Below are 21,512 nucleotides of genomic sequence, written 5' to 3'. Positions count from 1 at the left end.
ATTTGTCAAAAAATATCTCGTTTTCGCTCTAGTTTCTAAATAACAAGATTTCATTGGATTATATTTTTCTCATATAATGGTGAAAAAAAATTGTTAAATTTGGTCGATAAATAGTGGCCATATGAGAAAAGATGTAAGTATTGCGATACGGAAGTAGTATTACCTTATTGAATACTAGTATTTTATGCACGCGATGCGTGCGTGAATTTTAGAAACTTTATTGTGCCTATTATTTCATGCACGCGATGCTTGCGAAATTTTACAAATTTTAGACACTAATAATCATTCGCAAAGTCCATATTTTGCGACATTGAGGTCATACAATACTCGTAGCCTTACATGACGAATTTAAAGCTATTAAAAAAAATTAACATTATTTTGATACAACTAACATATCCTATTGAAAAATCAAAATTGAAGTACATACAAAATAGTAAATATCATTTTCTTTTTTTGCTCGCAATATATTTGTTTAACCACATGCACTCCTCCGCCCAATCGACATGCAACACATATCCAACCGTATACGAATGTTCAGGATTAAAATCTCCAATTGGTGGATGTAGCACCCATGAAAAAGCTCTGTTTCCGAAACATGCAAATACTTTTTCCATCACTCGATTACGTCCATTAGGCTGCATGAACGTTAAAAAATATATTCAAATGTAAAATCAACATGAGCTAATATTTTTAAAACAATTATGTTGTTAGAGTATTAGATTGAAACCTGTTGAAGTACTGATTTTATTTCAGTAGCTAAACAACCTAAAAGGTGTTGTGCAAGATCGTGTAATATTGTGACTTTCAAATTACCACTTTTATCAAATATGGTAAGTCGAAGAAGCAACCTATAAAACGAAATTAAATCAATTTATTAATATAGATATTTACCAATATATAATGTGTGTTTAAGTATAAAAAAAATTTAGATAGTTACCTTGGGATAGTTACAGTGTTGGTGAGATTGCAAGATTGACATTTTTGTAGTCCTTGAAAAATGACAACCTTTTTTAGGCAACGATTGCATGCCTCATATATGATGTTATCAACACTATCAACGCGACATGCATATGCAACAACTCGACAGTATTGAACCTACCAAAAAAAAGACGCAAAGTCCGACAATTAAGTACATAATACCGTATTTAATTTGTTGACAACACTCAAACTTCAAGGTTAAAAACGATACCTTTCTCACGCTGGGAAATTGAGATAATCGGATACGGGGAGTGTTAGAAATATCAATCGACGACTTTAACGAAAAAGTCGACGAACGAAACCAATCTCTCCTTATCTTTGCCAATTTTTCCGATTTATACCTATACGTGAAAAAAGTTGTGAGCATAATACTTAAGGTTATGTTGTACATGTATTTGGCGAGATTGTGCGTACCATGTAGATAAGGATGTTGTTTTTTCATTAACCGGGTTAACATAAACCCTAGTGTGGTATCCCGTGGAAAGATATGTACCTGTTTGTATTTATCAATTAGAAATATTATCACAGCTGGATATTATACTTTAAACTACATATTAAAAAGACAGCATTTACTATATAATTTAATTTGGATGATGTACCATAGAAGCTCTTGACATGCAGACCACATGCTACAATGATTGGTGCCACGTCAACATGATTAAGATTTTCATCAAGAACGTGCACAAAATCATTCCAAAGTGTTAATTTAATAACAGTCCAGCTGCAAGTAGAAATTAAAACAATATTAAGACAAATTTATCGAAATAAAGGTAAATTCGATTTGTAATTAACATTTTAATAATTTAGAGGACTTACGTTGTATCCATTATTGCCACGTCTCGCTTAAATGAATCCACACCAATATTCTCAACCGGTGAAACGTATAGGACCAATCCCATTGCATCTAAAACATCATCAATGTTTCAATTAATAAACGACATATGCATGATAACTAAATATTGAAAAAAGGCAAACAAAAGTACCATAAACTCTATCAGTACAGTCGATGTGACAACTTAATCGGTTCAACTGAACCAAATTATAGTGGAATGAAGGTATGGAAATGTCATCCTCCTCTTCACGTATCACATTTGTTTCTTCTTTGATGATCATCTGTTTCCAATTGGGGACAATTTTGTTTTTCCCTTCAGCAAATATATATATCACTTGTACAGCAAGGAGTATATAAATGAATCCCTCTTGAAACCGTCCTATAAACTTTTCAATCGCGGGGCCGAAAATATTGCACTGTATGGCCTGACCCTACAAAAGGAAACACATGAAAAAGTTATGATATAGTTCAGATTCAATGAAAATTTGAATGAAGCGTAAGGTCATTTACCTCAACATCGACAAAAATCATTTTCCATGTTTGCTTGGTTGTTCCTTTATGGTTGTAGTTGAAAATATCATAATTGCGAATCAGTCGGGCTCGTACATCATATCGTTGTACCCCGCTAGGATATAAATGCTCAAAAGTTGGATAATGGTACTCTGTCATCCTGTAAAGTTAGTTCAGAATAAAATTAGAATTACATAAACCGAAATTCACAACGTATGAATAGGTATATCACATGAAAAGAAAGTTATGTACATGAAAACATTTAATTACTCCGATATATAAAATTCACATCTCTCAATTCGTCCGTAGCTATATGGTAAATCAATTATTATTACAAAAACTACTCAATGTCAAGAATACAATAACGTTTATTACAAAATTGGGAAATAAAAAATAATACTTTAATTCCGTATCTCTAATCATAAGACAACAAAACTTCTTTGTACACAATATTTTTAGTGAATATGCCTTCACAACCTTGAACCTTTCCCTTTTCTACCACGATCTTTGTCGTGTTCTCTGAAATTCCTCGTGATAATGCCACATATAGCTGGCCGTGGCTAAATACATGATCAGGGAGGAATATCCCAACATGTGGAATAGTTTGTCCCTGAGACTTGTTGATAGTCAAGGCAAAACTCAACTTCACAGGAAATTGCTTTCTGACCATCTCGAATGGCAATTTAATATCTTCAGCAGTTTTCAAGGGAATTCTTGGCAAAAACACTCTGTTCCCCCTAGAATGTCCGGTTAAAATCTCAGCATCAATGAAATTGTCCTTTAATGAATGGCAAAGCAACCGTGTTCCATTGCAAAGACCATGTTTAGGATCAATATTTCTCAAAAGCATTAAGGGTACCCCAGGTTTCAGGGTGAGAGCATGGGGAGGCAATCCCGACGCAGAAATCGAATTCAAAAACTCTTGTTGATACAAATTTCTCTTATCTTCGGGAACAGAATCAAACGAATAATACGTTTTTCCTTCTCCGAGAAACTTTTCGACAACCTTATTATTTATTCTATCAGCGTCTTCGTTCAGGGGTGTGATGATCGCCCTTTCAACTATAAAATTTCCATCACCAACGTGCTCACTTAAATTTGGAAAGACCTGGTCGATCAAAGCCTCGATCGAACTATCTGCCACTGTTGGTATAATCATGGCAGTGGGTAACCTTATCATCTGATCTGAAACAGTAGGTTCATTACCGTTCCCAACAGAGAGTAAGAAATTAGCAAAGCCGTTATCATCAATTGATCTCATATTTTCTCTCAAACGCAAAATACGAATGTGTCTCCACATAGGGGACCTGACAAAAGATGCGTCAATCATTTGAGCTCTAGTTCCATTTCGAACCACCGGTAAAACCTGTCTGAAATCACCACCGAACACAATAATTTTCCCCCCAAACGGCAAGTCATTCCCCATTAAATCCTTGAGTGATCGATCAACAGCTTCAAATTGATATCTGTGTGTCATTGGGGCCTCATCCCATACGATAATAGCAGAATTTTTTAGGAGAATTGCAGTTTTAGAACGTTTGGTAAATGAGCAAGTTGATGAGCTGTCTGGATTAAGTGGGAGCTGAAAAGTCGAATGTGATGTTCTTCCCTGGTGCAACAACGTTGCTGCAATTCCAGATGTTGCAGTGGGGATAGCTATTTCGCCTCTACTTTGTACAGTAGCAAGAAGGGCTTTGTATAAAAATGTTTTTCCGGTGCCCCCAGGACCATCGACGAAGAAAGAACAGCCAGCCTTTGAAATGACAGCATTCATTATTGTGTCGTATGCAACTTGTTGGTCACTATTGAGAGTGCCAACGCATGCCAAATCCTCATCTGGAACCGGAACAGAAAAGTACTCTTCCATGATAGAAGGAAGCTCGTCAATGTCATCAGTACATTCGGGTAAGCTTGGCAACTCTGTGTAGTCAGAAATCCTTTTTCTAAGTGGTCTTAATAACCTATCTATGTCTTGCAAAAGTTTGTTAGTGAGGAAAACATAATTACTTGTTGTGTTTGAGGCTGGATAATCCTCAACCATGTAAGGGAAAAACTCATCCCAGAGTGCTCGTAATCCAGTTGGTTGACAATATACCAATATGGTTGCAAATAACCGACGTAATGCAGATGGCATTCGTACTGAACATGCTTCTAAAAGACATTGACGAATGCTTTCGTCATTCTCGATTAGACCGAGGGCTTCAGCTGCAGCCCTGAATGTAGGGTGTGTGACGCCATTGATCGTTCTTAAATGTTCGAACGATGTACGCTCCCTCACATGATTGAGTAACATTCTCAAATAAAATCGTTCTCCTTCCAATGGTGAAGCTACATACAATCGACCCATAACTCGTTGTGTACTTTTTCTCTTCTGCCATTCACGTGAACTCGTTAACCATCTGTAATGCTCAGGAAATTCTCGATAAAGATATTTCCTTGCATTTGGATCGACTGAATTCATCTTGAAAAATTCAGTGAGCATCGTCTTAGAGTTTCTTGGGTTCGCTAACACGCTTGAGATTTGCTGGTTCCCTTCGAACTTCACTTGATGCATGTTTGGCAAATGAACCTGCAAACGATCTACGGCAGGACATATTCTAGTCATGGGGAATTTGTAAAGTTTCCACATAGCTTCGGGTGCACAAATCCACCGTGCATCAACATATTGTGCAATCTCATCTCCGTTATGAACTTCCATTGAAACTCTATCTGAACCCTTATGGATGTACTTATACAGATATTTGACACACTTGATGCTGCTGCATATCTCAATATTGATGTGACAATCGTACTTTAAGAGCAAAAAAGGATTATATGGGACTACCCACCGATTATCTACACGAACTCGTGAATTCTCACGCAACGGTACTGCTGGACGATCTTGTGGACGACGGTAAAGAGGATATGAGTCATTGCCTTGCTTTGTATCATTGGAGAATTCCTTAGGGAATCCTTTCTTACAACTTCCTTGTTTCATACACGGGGATTTGTGGTTGAGAACACCACATGGGCCATGAATCATGTGTTTAAGAACTGCCTTATACAATTTTGGTTCTTGTTGTTCATCAGGAATCACTGCTCTCACAATCTTATCAAAGTCATCCGGAGTGGTTAGCTTGTCATTTTGATCAAGAATTAATAACATATGAACATGTGGAAGACCCCTCTTTTGGAATTCAATCACATATACATAAGCAACAACCGTTCCGAGGACGCCCCTTTCGAGAACATCCTTTTTCAACTCTTCAAGTTTAGCATGAAAAACTCGTGTCAGCAGATCTGGACGATCGTTTGGAACTTGTCCGGCCAACAATTCTGATTGTATCTCTGGCCAAGATGGATTGCATGTCATTGTAAGAAATATATCGGGCTTGCCGAACTTATGAACCAATGCCATGGCATCTTGATACCTCTGGTGCATATCTCTTGGACTTCCAACGAATGAAGATGGTAGTATGGTCCGTCGTCCAACATTTTCTGCAAATAGACATTATATGAATTATGTGAAACAATGTATGAATTATTGAGTGTAATATAATTGATTAACTTAAATCAATATGGACCTGTGTTATGCTCTCCAGCATGTAAAGAATCCTCTAAACCCTTGTACAAATCAGCACGTATCTTATCTTGGTTGAGTGCAATCCACCTCAAGTTATTGGCTTGCATTTTGACACAGTTATCGACAACAAATTGTTGCAGTAGACGACCGCCTCTTAAGATTAGAGAATCAAGATGTTGTCGCATCTATAACACAAAATACTTGTTTTGGTCATAAAGGTCTAAGTATATGATTTTTAGGATAAGGCTTAAAAAAGAGTTATTAGAAATATGCACCTGAAACATGTATGCATAGAATTCCCGGCATGTCAACTTCTTACCAGTGGAACTTCGACTGTTTAAATCCCAGCCGTAAGAACCATAAGGGAACAATAGAGGATACTGCAGTGGGTCATAATAACCGGCAGTGTCTTTGATATAACTTATTTGCCCAGTTACTGACTCTACCATGATGTCCCTATCCTTCAAGTTGGAAATGTCATCACCTCCAACGACAACTGCTGCTACTTGCGAAGCTGTCGGCATCGAGTATTGATGTTTATTTGTAGGTTGCTCTTTGATGACAAATTTGCAATCACTTAAGTCACTACGCTGAGCAAGATGACGGAGATTGTGGACAAAAGGATTGTGAGCATTCAAAATATTCTTGATTCTGTCGATGACATCGAGGCGTAATGATGAATTCTCTGCTGCACGATTTTCATTTTCATGCTCAGTATCATAAATGTAGAGTTGAAGAAATCGAGGACGATCTCCTTCGTTCAAAGGTAAAAAACCTCCAATACGATGGTAAATTGAACCTTGTGCACGGAATGTGTAAACGCCTTGACGTGCATTTGCTAGTTCGTCATCTAAATGAACTCCCATTGAAGTGAATGAAAAGACATGGTTGTACTTACGAATGTTTTGCCTAAAATGAGCCCCATATTCCGATTGATCAGAATATAAATCAAGCATATCAGAGGATAATGGAAAATCAGGTAAGTTGACCTTCCCACTTAAGCAACATAGTTCAGGAGATTCACAATGGAAAAGTCGTGCTTGGCAATGCGGACATGTTTTCATGGGTGGCAAACTGAATATAGGAACCCCTTGACTCTCTTGGTAATTTCTTGCACAATTTCTATAACCAGTTCTCCCTACTTTCCAGACCCTTATATCATCAGAAATGGGGTTTGATATGTTGTTGGTGTCGATTGCACGACTTTCACCGACATTGAATAATATGCCAGGCATGCGTATTTCATTTTCCGCCTCAACAAAACGCGGCAATTCCACATCGTCTGAAGTAGGGTATGTTATACGTGCATTGGTTGTACTGCTCTCGCCAACACAAAAGAATCTATTGGGCATGCCGCTTGAGTTTGATGTTGGGTCTGGGATGGTCACGGTGGGTGCACTACTTTCACCGACACTAAAAAACCGATTTTCTAGATTTGCCCGAGTATCGAGTAAACGAAGTTCATCAATAGGTTGCACTGCATTATCAAATCATGTTTTTGATTGGTTAGGTAAGTTGTCATGTTTACATACTTAAAATGAATTGATTATGTTCAGATTTCTTACGTTCACGCCTTTCACATCCAGTCGTGACATTGTGGGCACGATTTGTGATGTCTGCCATAGCCCTTCTAACTCCCAAAGTGTTGGGAGTATTGGTAACAATCACAGGCCCTTCCGAACATGGAGTTTGAGGTTGGCTTTCAGGAGTAGCTATAACATCTGATTGGTTTTCACATGCATAGCTGAGTCGTCTTTTTGCATTTTGACGATCTCTTTGTTCTGGAGTGAGTGATTTTCTCTGTTGTCTTTTTTTATCCCTCCATATCGACCTTTGATCTTGCATACATTGATCTCCATTCTCGTCCATTATGAAACTCTAAAACTACACATTAATTTGGTTACTAAAAGTTGTTTGCATTGTAATTTTGTTGCAATATATAAACGGATAAATGAAAATATTCATTTTGATGCATTTTTTTCCTTTTTTGCTAAAACGAACGTATAATTTTAAAATAAATTAAATATTTTATGTTGTTTCCTTTCGCTTTTCTGTTTTACTTAAACGAAAGTTTATATTTAAATTAAATTCAATATTGTATTTGAATGTTTTTTTTTATATGCTTTTTTACTAAAAGGAAAGTCAAACATAACTTGTGTTTTTTTTTTAAATTTTCGTATTAGTATTCGAACTTTAGATGATACTCCGTATTTGGTTCCGTTTATTTTATAAACCACCATAATAGAGGTACAAATTTTCGTTTTAGTACAGTTTAAAACAGAGGCCCATTTTGTTCTCAAAGCCCAATCCTTTCCATACTTAACAACAGAAACCCTATCTGATGTTGTTGTTGTTATCCGCCGTTCCTCTCCCAAGTCAAACTTATTTTCATTTGTTGCCTCCCTTCTCTCTCATCGTTTATCAGATCTCCATCTTTTCTCTCCTTCATCTTTTCTCTCCTTCATCGTTTATCAAACCCATATACATAGATGATTTAGAAGAAGAGCTGAACGTAGGCTTGGATTCTTTCAATACAACTGCGGATGACGGCAGCGTCGAGGAGGTTAGTGCTTCATTTAGTTTCTCACCTTCTCCAAGTTACATGCTGAATTTCCATGTTGAATTGAATTTAAATTCTTAAGATTTTGTATCCGAAATAATGGGTTTATTCCAATTTAGACTTTTGTTTCTGATTTGTTGTGTATAGGTGGCAGTGCAATTGATGGTTATGTATGAAGAGTGTTTGGAAGGAAACTATCAATCAATTCAGAAGTTGAAGCAAATGAAATCACCGCCTATTCCTCTCCCAACTCAGATTAAGGCTTTTATGTAAGATGTTGGGCCAAAAATCGCTAATTTAACTAATTCAACTCAGATTAAGGGTATTTTGTAAAATAGGCGCAAGTTTTTTCTGATTGGAATGGGTATTTAGGATTTAATTTAGCGATTAATTGTTGAGTAACTAACTGATTTTTTTTTTTTTTTGGTTTGCATGTCGTATCAATGTGGAGGGTAAGGTCGCTGGCTGGGCGAGGCGATGGCGAGGCGCTGGGCGAGGCGCTGGGCGAGGCGATGGCGAGGCGTTGGGCGATTGCGAGGCGATGGGCGATGTTGGGTAATGACCCTACCTAGCTTATGTTTTACATGCTCTGTTAAATTGCGTGCCTAATTTAAGTTTGTTTTAATTTGGTGAGATTTTTTGTTACTATTCTTGGTTTGTCAATTATTTGTATGTTTCTTGAATTTAACGTTAATTTAACCATTATTGGGGTTCATCAAATTTTTTTATCTGTTAATTTGAGAATTTATTAGGTTTTGAGAATTTAACCATTATTGGGATTTCGTCTGTTAAAGTTGATATTTTGAGAATTTGACCATTATTGGGGTTTTGTCTAATTTGTTGTTACTATTATCGATGTCTAGTTGTTTGTATCTGTTAAATTTGAGAATTTTTCTTTATCACGATCTTCTCGTGATTTGTAGTGGAGGAATATTTGAGATTTCCGGCTTGATTTGCAATTGTAATTGAGTACTCAGTATATTTGCAATTGTAATTGAGTACTCAGTATATTTGTAATTGACAATAAACTTACAAATTGGTAGATTTGAACTGAATGTCGTTTTAGAAATATTTGATGAATTGTGAATTATTTGTTGATGTTTTATTTGTTCATTTGATTTTGCTTTTTCTGAGACTATTGGGTGTTGTCTATTCCGTATGGGACACTAAAACTGCAATTACTAAATTGAATTTGTTTGACAATTATGATCAAATTGGTAGATTTGAACTGAATTTCATTTTAGCGATATTTGATGAATTGTGAATTTTCTGAACATTGATTTTGGAATAGTGATCTGTTTTTTGATGTTTTAATTTGGTGAGGTTAAGTGTTGGGATTATATTCTGAGTTGTGGAATTGGGATTTGTGAATTGGGATTTGTGAATTGTGATTTGTGAATTGTGGAACAGTGATCGAATACTTGAGTGCATAGGATATGCATACCTTAAGTAATTTTTTCCCCTAAGACTATTTATAAGTTATAGCTAGATGTAATAATCAATTTCTAATTTTATAGAACACATGTTTAACCGATTTACATGATAATTAAGAAGGGTATTTTAAAATCAACTAACAACTTATTCAAAAAAAAGCATGAAAAGTAATGTGTAATAATTATTTAAAATCAATAAAAAGTATGCATATTAATATTTTGTTAAGAGTTTGGTGGGCCTACCTTATGCCGTTGTTTATAGTATGCCTTGATGAACTTAACACCCAACTTGGAATTTAACTTAAAACCGAAATTATAACCTGCAAAACAATAATTTATTTCAGATTTTTTGATTTACATAATTGAATTAAAAAATGCAAACCCATCTGGCAAGAGTACTATAAATTTAACAAAAGAAATGCAAAAAATCTGAGATTTGACTTGGGAAAGCAAAGATCTGAAAGATGAGGAGTTTAGTTTTCCTTCCAGATTTTAAACATTAAGAATTAACCGTATGTCTTTGGTTGTTGTACCTCGTTATGAACTTCAAACCCCAATTAAATTCTAATGTGATTGCAATTTAAAATTTAAAAAATTATGATATTATTTAACCAAATGCATAAATTGAAATATAAAATCATTAAAAAGCAAGAATGCATATTAATATTTTGTTAAGAGTTTGGTGGGCCTACCTTATGCCGTTGTTTATAGTATGCCTTGATGAACTTAACACCCAACTTGGAATTTAACTTAAAACCGAAATTATAACCTGCAAAACAATAATTTATTTCAGATTTTTTGATTTACATAATTGAATTAAAAAATGCAAACCCATCTGGCAAGAGTACTATAAATTTAACAAAAGAAATGCAAAAAATCTGAGATTTGACTTGGGAAAGCAAAGATCTGAAAGATGAGGAGTTTAGTTTTCCTTCCAGATTTTAAACATTAAGAATTAACCGTATGTCTTTGGTTGTTGTACCTCGTTATGAACTTCAAACCCCAATTAAATTCTAATGTGATTGCAATTTAAAATTTAAAAAATTATGATATTATTTAACCAAATGCATAAATTGAAATATAAAATCATTAAAAAGCAAGAATATTACCTACCTTATACGTTGAAATCTGCAAAATAAATTAATGCAACAATATTAGAAAAGAACATTGGTTTTATGCATAAAATCACAAATTTAATTACGATTTTATTTTTTATATAGCCTTGTATACATAAAAATTATAATGTTATGCGTACAATATTACACTGTATTTGTATGCATACACAGATTTGTGATTTTATTTTTTGAAAGTGTTTAATTTCTGTTTCTGATTGTATTTGTTTTGCAAGGATTCATACGAAAAAGTGTACTTACGTGTGGGCGACTTCAAGAAGGCAGAACAGTGATGCGGCAGTAGATTTCTGGAATTTTTTCGCCTCTTCTGGTTTACAATGGAGTTTTTTTGGATGTTTTTGGTTTCTGCAATTAAGTTAAAAAAATTTAAATTGTTTAGCTGTATTGTTCTTGTTTTGTCTTGTAATAATTTTCGTTTCATTTAGAAACTGTAATAATTGTCTTGTTTTTGGTTTTCGTTTCATTTAGAAACTGTAATAATTGTAATATTTTATTTTCCCTTTTTTCATTCCTTTCCTGATTTAATCCATCAATCAACACTAACTTTGGTAACTGAGTTAAAGGGGATTTTATTCTGTGGTAATGGGCCCATATTCTTCATTTTGGGCGTTAAATTCTTTCAGTCAATAGAGGTCTGTAGGGCAAACAAACTGTAGAACTCTGGGGGGGTATTTTTGACTTTTAATTGGGGGACACGAAAAGTGACATTACCAAAATGTCCCTCAGCTGTTCCTTTATAGAATAGAGATCAATACCTAGTATTTAAAAAGGAAGACCATGGTTTATTAGATGACATGTGTCATCCCTCTTTTCTCCATTAATTTGTTATTTTTTTTTCAATTTTTACTTTTGTTGTTTGTTTCCCAAATCATTTTACAGCTTTAACACCCCAATTCATCTTCCTCATTCAAAATCAATTCACCATTTAATTCATGTAACTTTTCCCACCACATCTCCCTCATTAATACTCGATATTAAGCCACCCTCTAATTTGTATATTTTTTTCAACTTTAAATTCACTGAAATCATAATCCCACAACAAAAGTAGCACTTTAAAAGACCGCTTAACAACCACTATATAATTACCGTTCATTGAACGGGCTCATAAGCTAGTTTTTTTTTATTAATTAGATACTTCTTCCGTCCCTTTTTTGTTCTTTACGTATTCTGTTCAGGATATCCCATTGTATTCCTTACATTGAGAACCTTTCCTTTTATATTACTCCGTATCATGTAAATGCGTTAATATTTTGTCAAAAAATTGTGTCTCGAATATTTTAACCAATTAACTTTATTGAGGCATTAATCTCTCACAATTTTTCATTGGGGCATTAAATCTTTCACATTTTACCAAGGTCATATATTGAATAACAGTGAAAACATTATAAATAAACGTAATTTGCATTGTTCAAATAAAAAACAAAAGGAATTTGAATCCACATTAATTAATCGTTAAATAGCGTATATGATATCAAACGTAAAAAAACAAATAGAAATGGGGAACAGTGCCTTGAATTAAATTAAAAGAATTAAAAATAGCACATTTGGTCAATTTTTCGGCAAAAAGTTAACATTTCGAGAATTGATTTCGATTTCCCTTAAAAAAATTGTGTGTACGGAGTAATAGACTTGGGCCAAAATATCACGAGCTCCATTTCTCTTCTACGGAGTATAATACGGAGTACTACTCATCGAAACATCTGAATTCCGACAATACAATTTTCCTCCCCAAATCTTTGTTGTTCTAGGATGTTAGTTGCTACTACTTACTACCTCCGTTTTTAAATTATCTTTACACATTTTGTTTTAGTTTGCTTTATAACGTTTTTTACATTATATTTTATTCTATTTTCAAACTTGAAAATTTAGAGCCTTGCCCCTGTTATCACCCCAACATTTACTATTTTTCACTCAATTTCTTTTACTTTATTCATTTTTTTCTAACACACAACTAATTTTTCACACATTTTTATTACTTTATCCATATTTATTATATTTTCTCACTTTTTTACACTGTCTCTTTTATTTGTCTTAAAATTTATGTAAATAATATCTGTGAAGATCATTATAGAACGAATGTACGTAGTAATCCACAACATCAAAGGTATGAATCCTTTCTCTTCTCTTAAAACTTTGGATTTTCAGTTACTGTAATTAGTGCCAACATCCGAAAATTGAACACCCCTAATACGTATTATAAGTGATTATGTTCTACGCTTTATTATCTTAGATAAATTAGAATACAATAATGATAGGAGGCTATGCTAATTTCAATGTATTTTTCCTTTTTAAAAAAAGAGTTGACAAGTTGGATGCTTGAAACTCGATACTATGCACAATACATGTCTTACATTTCATTTGAATGAAAAATGACATGCGAACGTATATGAGAACTTTTATATTGTCCCGACTATATTTATAGTTAGGTGTACTCAGAATCGGATTTTTTTCCCCTTATTGATCGGATGTACTATATTATTTTTTTTAGTTTAATGTGAATTTATAGTCATAAATTTTAAAGTTTGACTAAAAAATAGCAATGGTGCAAACATGAAAAGGGGAAAGGAATACTCCGTAACCAAAGTAAAGAATAGAGACATGTACAATTGTACCTAATTAATTAAATTGAAGCATATAAAAGGTTTCTTTATTAATTAAATTGAATACTCCATATGGGATATATGAACATTCAAAATTTAAAAGAAAATTTAAATCATTAAAATACTCCATTTATTAAAGAAACAAAAGACATTTCAAGTAGAATATGAAGTATAATACTTCAATTAATTTCATTATATCTCTAAAAAAAAGCTTAAATCGTAGCGTTTAAGATCACCATGTTGCTGAAGTATTACTAGCATACTCGGACTGGATTGTTTGTTGATGATTGCTCCGATTACAACCGCAATTACCACAAAAAGGTGATGACCCTTGATAGTGAAAGCGTTGACACGTTGGACAATGTTGGCATTTCCCATAAACCACCCTTGTAACTACAACCCTTTTGTCATTCGCATTAGAGCCATTAGCATTATAGCGTTCCATTATAAAACAAAAGGTTCTTTTAGAGAGAACAAAGTAATTGAGAAAAGCTTGAATAATATTGACTCGGCTGGCCAATATATATATACATCTTATAGAAGTGTATTCAACTATACATATCAACATGTTCCAAAAATAACAAGAATATTGTACATAATTACAGGATTTTCATGAATCAAATTTACCACGTATTTTCAACATAATAAGAAATGTTGATTAAAATGAGAATTTTAGTATATAAATAATTGTAATCGAAGCAAGAATATTGTTTTTGTAATATTTGCTGTGAGTATATTAGTATATAGTACCAAGAACTCCGTATAAATTAGTTAATATATACTTTATTAGTTACCTATATTAGTATATAATATTCTTTACTAATTAAACTATATTAGTTAACTATATTAGTATATAGTATATATATAGTATCAAGCACTCCGTATTTTACTTAAAGTTTATGATACGAAATTGTAATTTAGGTAATATAATAATATACTATATTAAACTATATTAGTTAACTATATTAGTATATAGTATATATATAGTACCATCCATGGTCGCTGCTTCCTTTTTCTGGAGATTGTGATTCCTGTTTCTTCCATTGTTGTTCAGCCATCTATGGGGAGCATATATGAATTAGATGAATTAGTACTTGGTCTTGGTTATAATGACAAGAGCGTATTACAATGGAGTCGTGTAAACACCCAAGGGATTTGCATTTGTCATTTGTTTAATCTACATTATTATATCTTGTAAAGACCTAAATTAAAGGACCTGAAGGATCTACATTATTATAACTTGTTAATCTACTTGGTCTTGGTTATAATGGCATGGTGTTTGTTTAATCGACTTAATGAGTTGGATTTTTTTATTACATAAACTTCCATTTGTAATGCATATAAGATGTTTGATAAAATGCTCAATTGAAGTAATAAATTGAATGTATATTTTCTAAATTAGTTTTAGTTGTAACAATGTAGGATTGGAATAAGATGTAGAAGAGAACTAGCTAGCTATGTTGATGTTTTATTCTTGAATGACGGCAAAAGCTCGATCATTTTCAGAATTTGATATGTTTTTCGCTAAGGTTGATGAAGATGAAAATGGCTTTTCTAAAGTGACAATAGTCGTATATTGAAATATGCAATCTGATTATAGATGACGCATTATGATTCCATAAATTGTAACAAGAACCCATAAAAACAATAATAATAATAATAATAATAATAATTTTCTCTCTACTAGGGTGATTTGGGCACGATGGTGTTCCACGGCAACTTCACCGGCGACAGCTAGTTTTTCTCGGCGGTTCAGGCGGTGGTTCCTCGGCAGTTTATCGGCGTTCAGCGGTCCCACGGAGGTTATTGGTGCAAGTTTTTGGTGCAGTTTCTCGGTGAAGTTTTTCTTGCAATTCCGGTCTGTTTCAGGTACGTTTCTCAAGCGTAACATAGGGGTTCAAGCGAAGGTTTAGGTGGCGCAGGTCCCGACGGTAAAAAGGGTTGTTCAGTTCCGGCAACAGGGATACTAGATTCCAGCGAGTTTGAAGGCAATTCGAGACGGCGAGAGAAGTTTATTGTTGGGTGTGAAATTGCGAATTGGTTGCAGGTATCGAAATTCAGTTTGCAAATTCAGGTACAACGACGGTTCGTCGATCTCCGGGAGTCTCACATTCGTGTTCAGGGGGTAAGAGCTTCATTTATCGGCGTGAAACTGTCTGAAATTTCGGTGTACAAGGGCCTTCGAATGTCGCAGTTTTTGTGAGTTTCTGCTGGCTAATTACTTGCAATTTCGCGAGCAACAACAAGGGTGATTGAGTGTTGATCTTGGGGTTGTGCCCACATTTTGTTGTTGATCGGTTTGCTGGCTTTGTGGTGGCTTTGTGTTCGTCGGTTCTGTGGCAGTGTGGTGTGAGCGTGTGGGTGCAGTTTTTGGTGCTTGAGGTTTGTTTTGTCTTGTTGCCTATTTTGTCCTATTGTGTTGTTGTGTTGGCACACTACTTCTTTTGGCCGACATCCTTGGAAGAGTTTCTAGTTTCGTGAGCAGTAGGGGTGTGAATTGGGCTATATTTTCTGGTTATTTGTTCGAAGACAAGTAGTTGACAAGCAACAGGTATTCCGGCGTGGTGGTATTGGCGTAGTTTTGGGCTGTTTCTGTGCGATCATCAGGCGGTTTGGTGTTTAGTGTGGTGGTTATTGCGTGGTGGTCAGTGTCAGTTTTCGGCAGTTTGGAAGTTTCGGTGAGTTCCGTTTCAGATTCTGTGCGGTTGAAGTGCTTTGATATGGCGGCTTCTGTGGAGAAGTTTCATTGCCCTTTTGTGGGTCTTAGCGGGTGCCAGGATGGAGGTGGGCGTGGTTTGGTGAGGAGTTCTCTGATCACTCACTTACGGGATCGTCACTGTTGCTTTGGTGTGCGGGATGCTACCCGTCATTCCCTTACTACCAATTTGCAGGTTTTTACTTCGGCTGAGGTGACCTTTCGTCGTATGGGAATTTGGCTATGTGGAGATTGTTACAAGACTCATACTCATCGTACTAGGTGTCGACATGGCAGTGGTTCTAGTACTGTTTTTGTGGACCCTCCTGATTCTGGGGATGGTATTCCCCGTTTTATTCTCTATGGTATTCAAAAACCCCTAGCTCCTACTTCCGAGCTGCCTTCTTCTGATGCGCCTCGGGAACATCATTTTTCTTTTGATGTTGCTCTTCTAGACTCTTTGTTGTCTAAGCGGTTGCGTTCTGTGAAATCCATCCCTCCCAAATGTCGTTTGGGTTTTTCGCGGGTTCTGAAAGGGGCGCTTGATAAGGTGATTTGCAGATCAGATGACATCGCTTGTTGGGTTCAGTTGCTCGTGTTACCTCTTTGTGTCCTCACGACTTTTTCTCCGCGGAGTAATCGTGAGTGTTCATCCGGTGTTAGGCGTCGTCGTCAGGAAGAGAGTATCACCGCTGCTATTCGTTCTTGGGGTGTGCCTGGTGGTTCTGAGCAGCTTGTTATGGACACATTGGCTAGCGTGTCTCCCCCTCTATTGGATGTTGACGACGACCATGATTTGGCGGAGCGTAATATTAAGCAATGCAAGAGAAAAATTTCTGACGGTCACTACACGGCTGCCGTTAGAGTTCTTTCGTCCTCAGGTCTTGCCCCTTACAATGATGCTACTCTTGCTGATTTGCAAGCAAAGCACCCTTCAGTTCCGGAACCTACCTTTCCGGATATCCCAGTTGATCATCACCTTACTGCTTCCTCCGCTGTTGTGTTGGAGCAGATTAGGGGCTTTCCGCGTGGTACTTCGTGCGGTAGAGATGGCTTGCGTGCTCAACACCTTTTGGATTGCTTGGGTGGTGCTGCTATAGCTGTTTCTGATGAGTTGGTGGACTCTATCACTCAGGTAGTTAATCTCTTTCTTGCTGGAAAGTGTCCTGCTGAGCTTGGTGGATATATTGCTAGTGCTCCTCTTACGCCACTTGTTAAGCCGGGTGGTGGTATTCGGCCTATTGTTGTGGGCACTATTTGGAGGCGTCTTGTTTCTAAGGTTGGGGCTGCTATGATTGGTCCGCGTTTAGGGAACTACTTTGGGGGGCTTCAGTTTGGAGTTGGGGTTCCAGCAGGTGGTGAGGCTATTCTCCATGCTGTCAATCGTTTGGTTGAGGCTCGTGGGGCCGATGTTGGCCTCTCTATGTTATTGGTGGATTTTCAGAATGCATTCAATTTGGTTGATCGTTCGGCTTTGTTGCGTGAGGTTCGGCTACATTGTCCTGCTCTTTCGCGTTGGGTTGAATTCTGCTACTCTTCTTCAGCACGGTTGTATTATGGGGAGCATACCTTGTGGTCTTGTCAAGGTGTGCAGCAAGGGGATCCTCTCGGCCCTTTGCTATTTTCTTTGGTTCTACATCCATTGGTGTGTCGAATCAGGGACTCTTTTGATCTATCTCTGCAGGCGTGGTACTTGGATGATGGCACTATCGTTGGTGACAGTTTGGTGGTTGGAAAGGTCTTGGAGTTGATTTTGGAGGAGGGTCCTCATTTAGGTCTCCATGTTAATGTTGAGAAGACAGAGGTTTTCTGGCCTTCGGAGGACCCACGCAGTCGTCTAGAGGGTGTCTTTCCTACTGGTATTGCTCGTCCCGCGCTTGGTGTTAAGTTGCTTGGTGGTCCAGTCAGTACGGATTCCTCTTTTTGTAAGGAGTTGGTTTCGCGACGGGTGTCGAAGACTGTTGTGTTGATGGATGCTGTAGCTAAGCTTAATGATCCCCAGTGTGAGTTGTTGCTTCTTCATGCGTGCACTGGAGTTTCTAAACTCTATTTTGCTATGCGCACTTGTCCACCTCATCTTTTTGAAGCGGCCCAAGTATCTTTTGATGTGGCTCTTCGGGCTTCTTTAGAGCGTATCGTGACTGCTTCGGGACCTGGGTTCGGTGACTGGCAATGGCGTCTTGCTACCTTGCCTTATTCGTATGGAGGATTGGGTGTTTATTCAGCTGGTGATGTTCGGCATTATGCTTTTCTTGCATCCCGTTTGCAGTCTTCTGGTTTGCAGGATTCGCTTCTTCGGCTTTCAGGTGTTGATGGTCCGGGGTCGACCTTTGATGATGCTCTTGGTCTTTTCAATAGGACCGTGGAGAGCGACCTTATGAGTAGCCCTAGTGAAATCGCTGCCCCCACTCTCATGAAGAAATTGGCAGACATATATTTCACGAAGGTTACTGCTGATGCGGTATCCGCCTACTCCTTATCTTCGCGTCATGTTGCCCTTTGGAAATCCCAGCAGGGGGATCACTCCTCAGCTTGGTTGCGGGCAGTCCCCATCTCGGGTTTAGGCCAGACTATGAACGGTAAGACTTATCGTTCGGTTCTTTGCTATCGGTTGGGTATTCCGTTGTTCTCTGATTCGACGCCGTGTTCTGCTTGCTCTCGGGTTTTCGATGGGGATATTTATGGGGATCATGCCGTGTCTTGTGCTGGGATCGTGGGTATCAAACATCGACATAATGTTGTTCGTGATACCCTTTTGGATATTTGCTATCGGTCGGGGATTTCTGCTCGAAAAGAGGTTGATGTTGGGCTGACTAGTGAGAGTGATGGAGCTCTTCGTCCTGCAGATATATTGCTTTATTCTTGGGATGGCGGTGTAGATGTGTGTGTTGACTTGACTGGGTCTTCACCTATGACGCAATCTGGGTTGTCAGACTTCGTTCCGGGTCGGGTTGTGGCGGTTGCTGCGCAGCGGAAGCAGGCTAAGTATGCGGCACGTTGTAGGGCTTTGGGTTACGGTTTCTTTCCTTTTTCCTTCTCTTCTTTTGGGGAGTTAGAGAAAGGGGCTGTTTCGTTGCTGAAGCGGGTCCAGACGTACTCCAGGGCTCAAGACATAGGGGCACGGGCAGCTGCCCACATTTTCAGCAGGATCGGGTTCGCCATAGCTAGAGGAGTGGGGGCCCAGATTGTATCTCGGCTCCCCACCAACTTCTTGTAGTTTACTTGATCTTTGTAGCTTGTTAAGCTTGTAACGTTTTGGTGGTTTCCCATAATAATAATAATAATAATAATGATGATAATAATAATAATAATAATAATAATAAATAACCCCCAAAAAATACCGTTCCACATTTAAAGGATCAAACACGGGTACAACAGTCTAAGGATGGTCGAGTAAGCTTCGTTTTAAACAGTTTGATAGGGGTCAACACATCCGATACTCGTGCTAGATAAATTGTTTACCGATCACTAAATGACTTTTTTTGTTACCGTATTTCTAAACGTGTAAAATGGTAAATAATTGTACGATGTAAATAAACTGTTTAGGACATAAATACGTAGAGGTAGCTTTTAATTACCAAGAGTGGCTATGATTGAACGGGATCATCTAACTTTTTAAAATAATTAATTTATATAAAACCAAACTCAAGTAAAATAGATGCATAACTCCTAACATTTTCTTAAAGATCAAACTTGTTTATTTCATGTTATAGCCCAAAATTACGATCCACCACCAAGATTGAAAAGGTAGCCATATCATATTATATATGAGTATAAAGTATCATTTAAATTTTAAAGAAATCATATTCAACTGTCTTAAACTAGGTAAAATTTGCTTAAAACATATTTGGTTGTCATAACTTACGTGCTGATACCCCCTTGCTTTAATGGTAAATACGCCGCTCTAATATCTTCATATCTCCTTTAACTGCGCGCTCATCCGAGTTCGATTCTTGTCAAGGCATAAACTAACAAAAAAAATTAATTATGACAAACCATTTTATGGGATCATTTTAGTCATGGAAATATCAAATAATGCATTTTTAACTTTTAAAATATGATTTTTTGCAACTCATTGCCTTTATAGGGACTATTAGGTAATTAATTGTCCTCGTTATAAAGAATGAGTGGTTGTTGAAAACATAAAATAGATTTTTTTATGACTAAACAAAGGTTTAGAATATAAATTAAAAATACCAGAAAATGTTTATCGATTTCTAAATGAATTGTTTTGTTACCGTATTTTCTAAACGTGTAAAATGGTAAGTAACTTCGTACGCTCTAAATAAATTGTTTAGGACATAAGTCCATAGATTTAGATTTTAATTACTAAAAGCCCGTCTAACTTTTATTTTTATGGGCGTGTTAAATCTAAAGTTATTTATATTTTCTGTAGCACATAACGATGATCCGCCACCAAGTTTGTAAAATGGTAAATAATTAATAACTTCGTACGCTCTAAATAAATGATAGAAACTCCTCACTTCCCTCATTCAACCCCCCACTTCCATTTTTTCTCTACTCTCACACGTCTTCTCCACTGACACCACCACTCCACCCACCTATGAAAACTCCTCCACCATGGTTCTCACAAGCAACAACACCGATCTCACCTCCCTCAAAAGAAAAAGAAACCCATCCTCTCCAGTTCCCATGGATACTTCACCCATGCAATCACCAATTCCCCTCCAATCTCACAACCCAATACTCGCAATCACCCAAGGGGAACCAATCGACATCGATGTTGAGATGAACACCCCAATCTCAAACCCTAGATCCTCAAGACGAAAAACCAAGAAGCGCCTGGTAGAAGATTCCGGTGACCAGCTCGAGGAAACATAGGAACCAAAAGGGAGTTCTCGATCTCAGGGGGAAGGGAAGAGACTCTCTGCGAAGGATAACAATCTGGTTGAAGGGTTTGCAATCAATTCAACATGGTGTGAAGCTTCGAAATTCAATGAATTGATGGAGATCCTCGAGCACCAAAAATGGGTAAGCATGTTGAGTAATTATGCTAAATCATCCCTAATTCCCGAAGCCATGAAAGAATTTTGCAAAAACTTTACTTGTGTTGAGAATGTGTGTTCTAGTAAAGTGGATGGAACTCGTATTGAATTTGATGCTGCGTATTTGGAACAGCTGTTTGGTACTCCCAATAGGGGATTTGATACGTGGTTAAAGGGTCAAATAACAGTTACAATTGATAATG

General features: G+C 36.8%; 1 protein-coding gene across 1 annotated transcript; it reads right to left on the bottom strand.

The window, feature by feature from the left end:
• Window positions 1–293: 293 nt before the first annotated feature.
• On the bottom strand, window positions 294–7,751 carry LOC110799440 (uncharacterized). Its single transcript, XM_056838773.1, has 13 exons — window positions 7,448–7,751; window positions 6,158–7,359; window positions 5,884–6,067; window positions 2,767–5,797; window positions 2,321–2,480; window positions 1,962–2,241; window positions 1,795–1,882; window positions 1,578–1,699; window positions 1,393–1,471; window positions 1,190–1,319; window positions 938–1,095; window positions 728–848; window positions 294–635 (listed from the first exon to the last, which is right to left on the bottom strand). The coding sequence occupies exons 1-13, from the start codon at window positions 7,749–7,751 to the stop codon at window positions 441–443; spliced, it is 6,054 nt and encodes a 2,017-aa protein (XP_056694751.1). The 3' UTR covers window positions 294–440.
• Window positions 7,752–21,512: the final 13,761 nt, after the last annotated feature.

This window comes from Spinacia oleracea, chromosome 3, assembly GCF_020520425.1.
Source record: "Spinacia oleracea cultivar Varoflay chromosome 3, BTI_SOV_V1, whole genome shotgun sequence".
Taxonomy (NCBI): Eukaryota; Viridiplantae; Streptophyta; class Magnoliopsida; order Caryophyllales; family Amaranthaceae; genus Spinacia; species Spinacia oleracea.
This window is presented reverse-complemented; position numbering and strand designations above follow the sequence as displayed.

Excerpts from the sequence above, each read along its gene's own strand:
- LOC110799440 (XM_056838773.1), bottom strand. The coding sequence starts at position 7,751 with ATGGACGAGAATGGAGATCAATGTATGCAAGATCAAAGGTCGATATGG. Across the intron at positions 1,320-1,392 it reads ACAACATCCTTATCTACATG|GTATAAATCGGAAAAATTGG; the intron begins GTACGCACAATC and ends TTTCACGTATAG. Across the intron at positions 849-937 it reads AACACTGTAACTATCCCAAG|GTTGCTTCTTCGACTTACCA; the intron begins GTAACTATCTAA and ends TTCGTTTTATAG.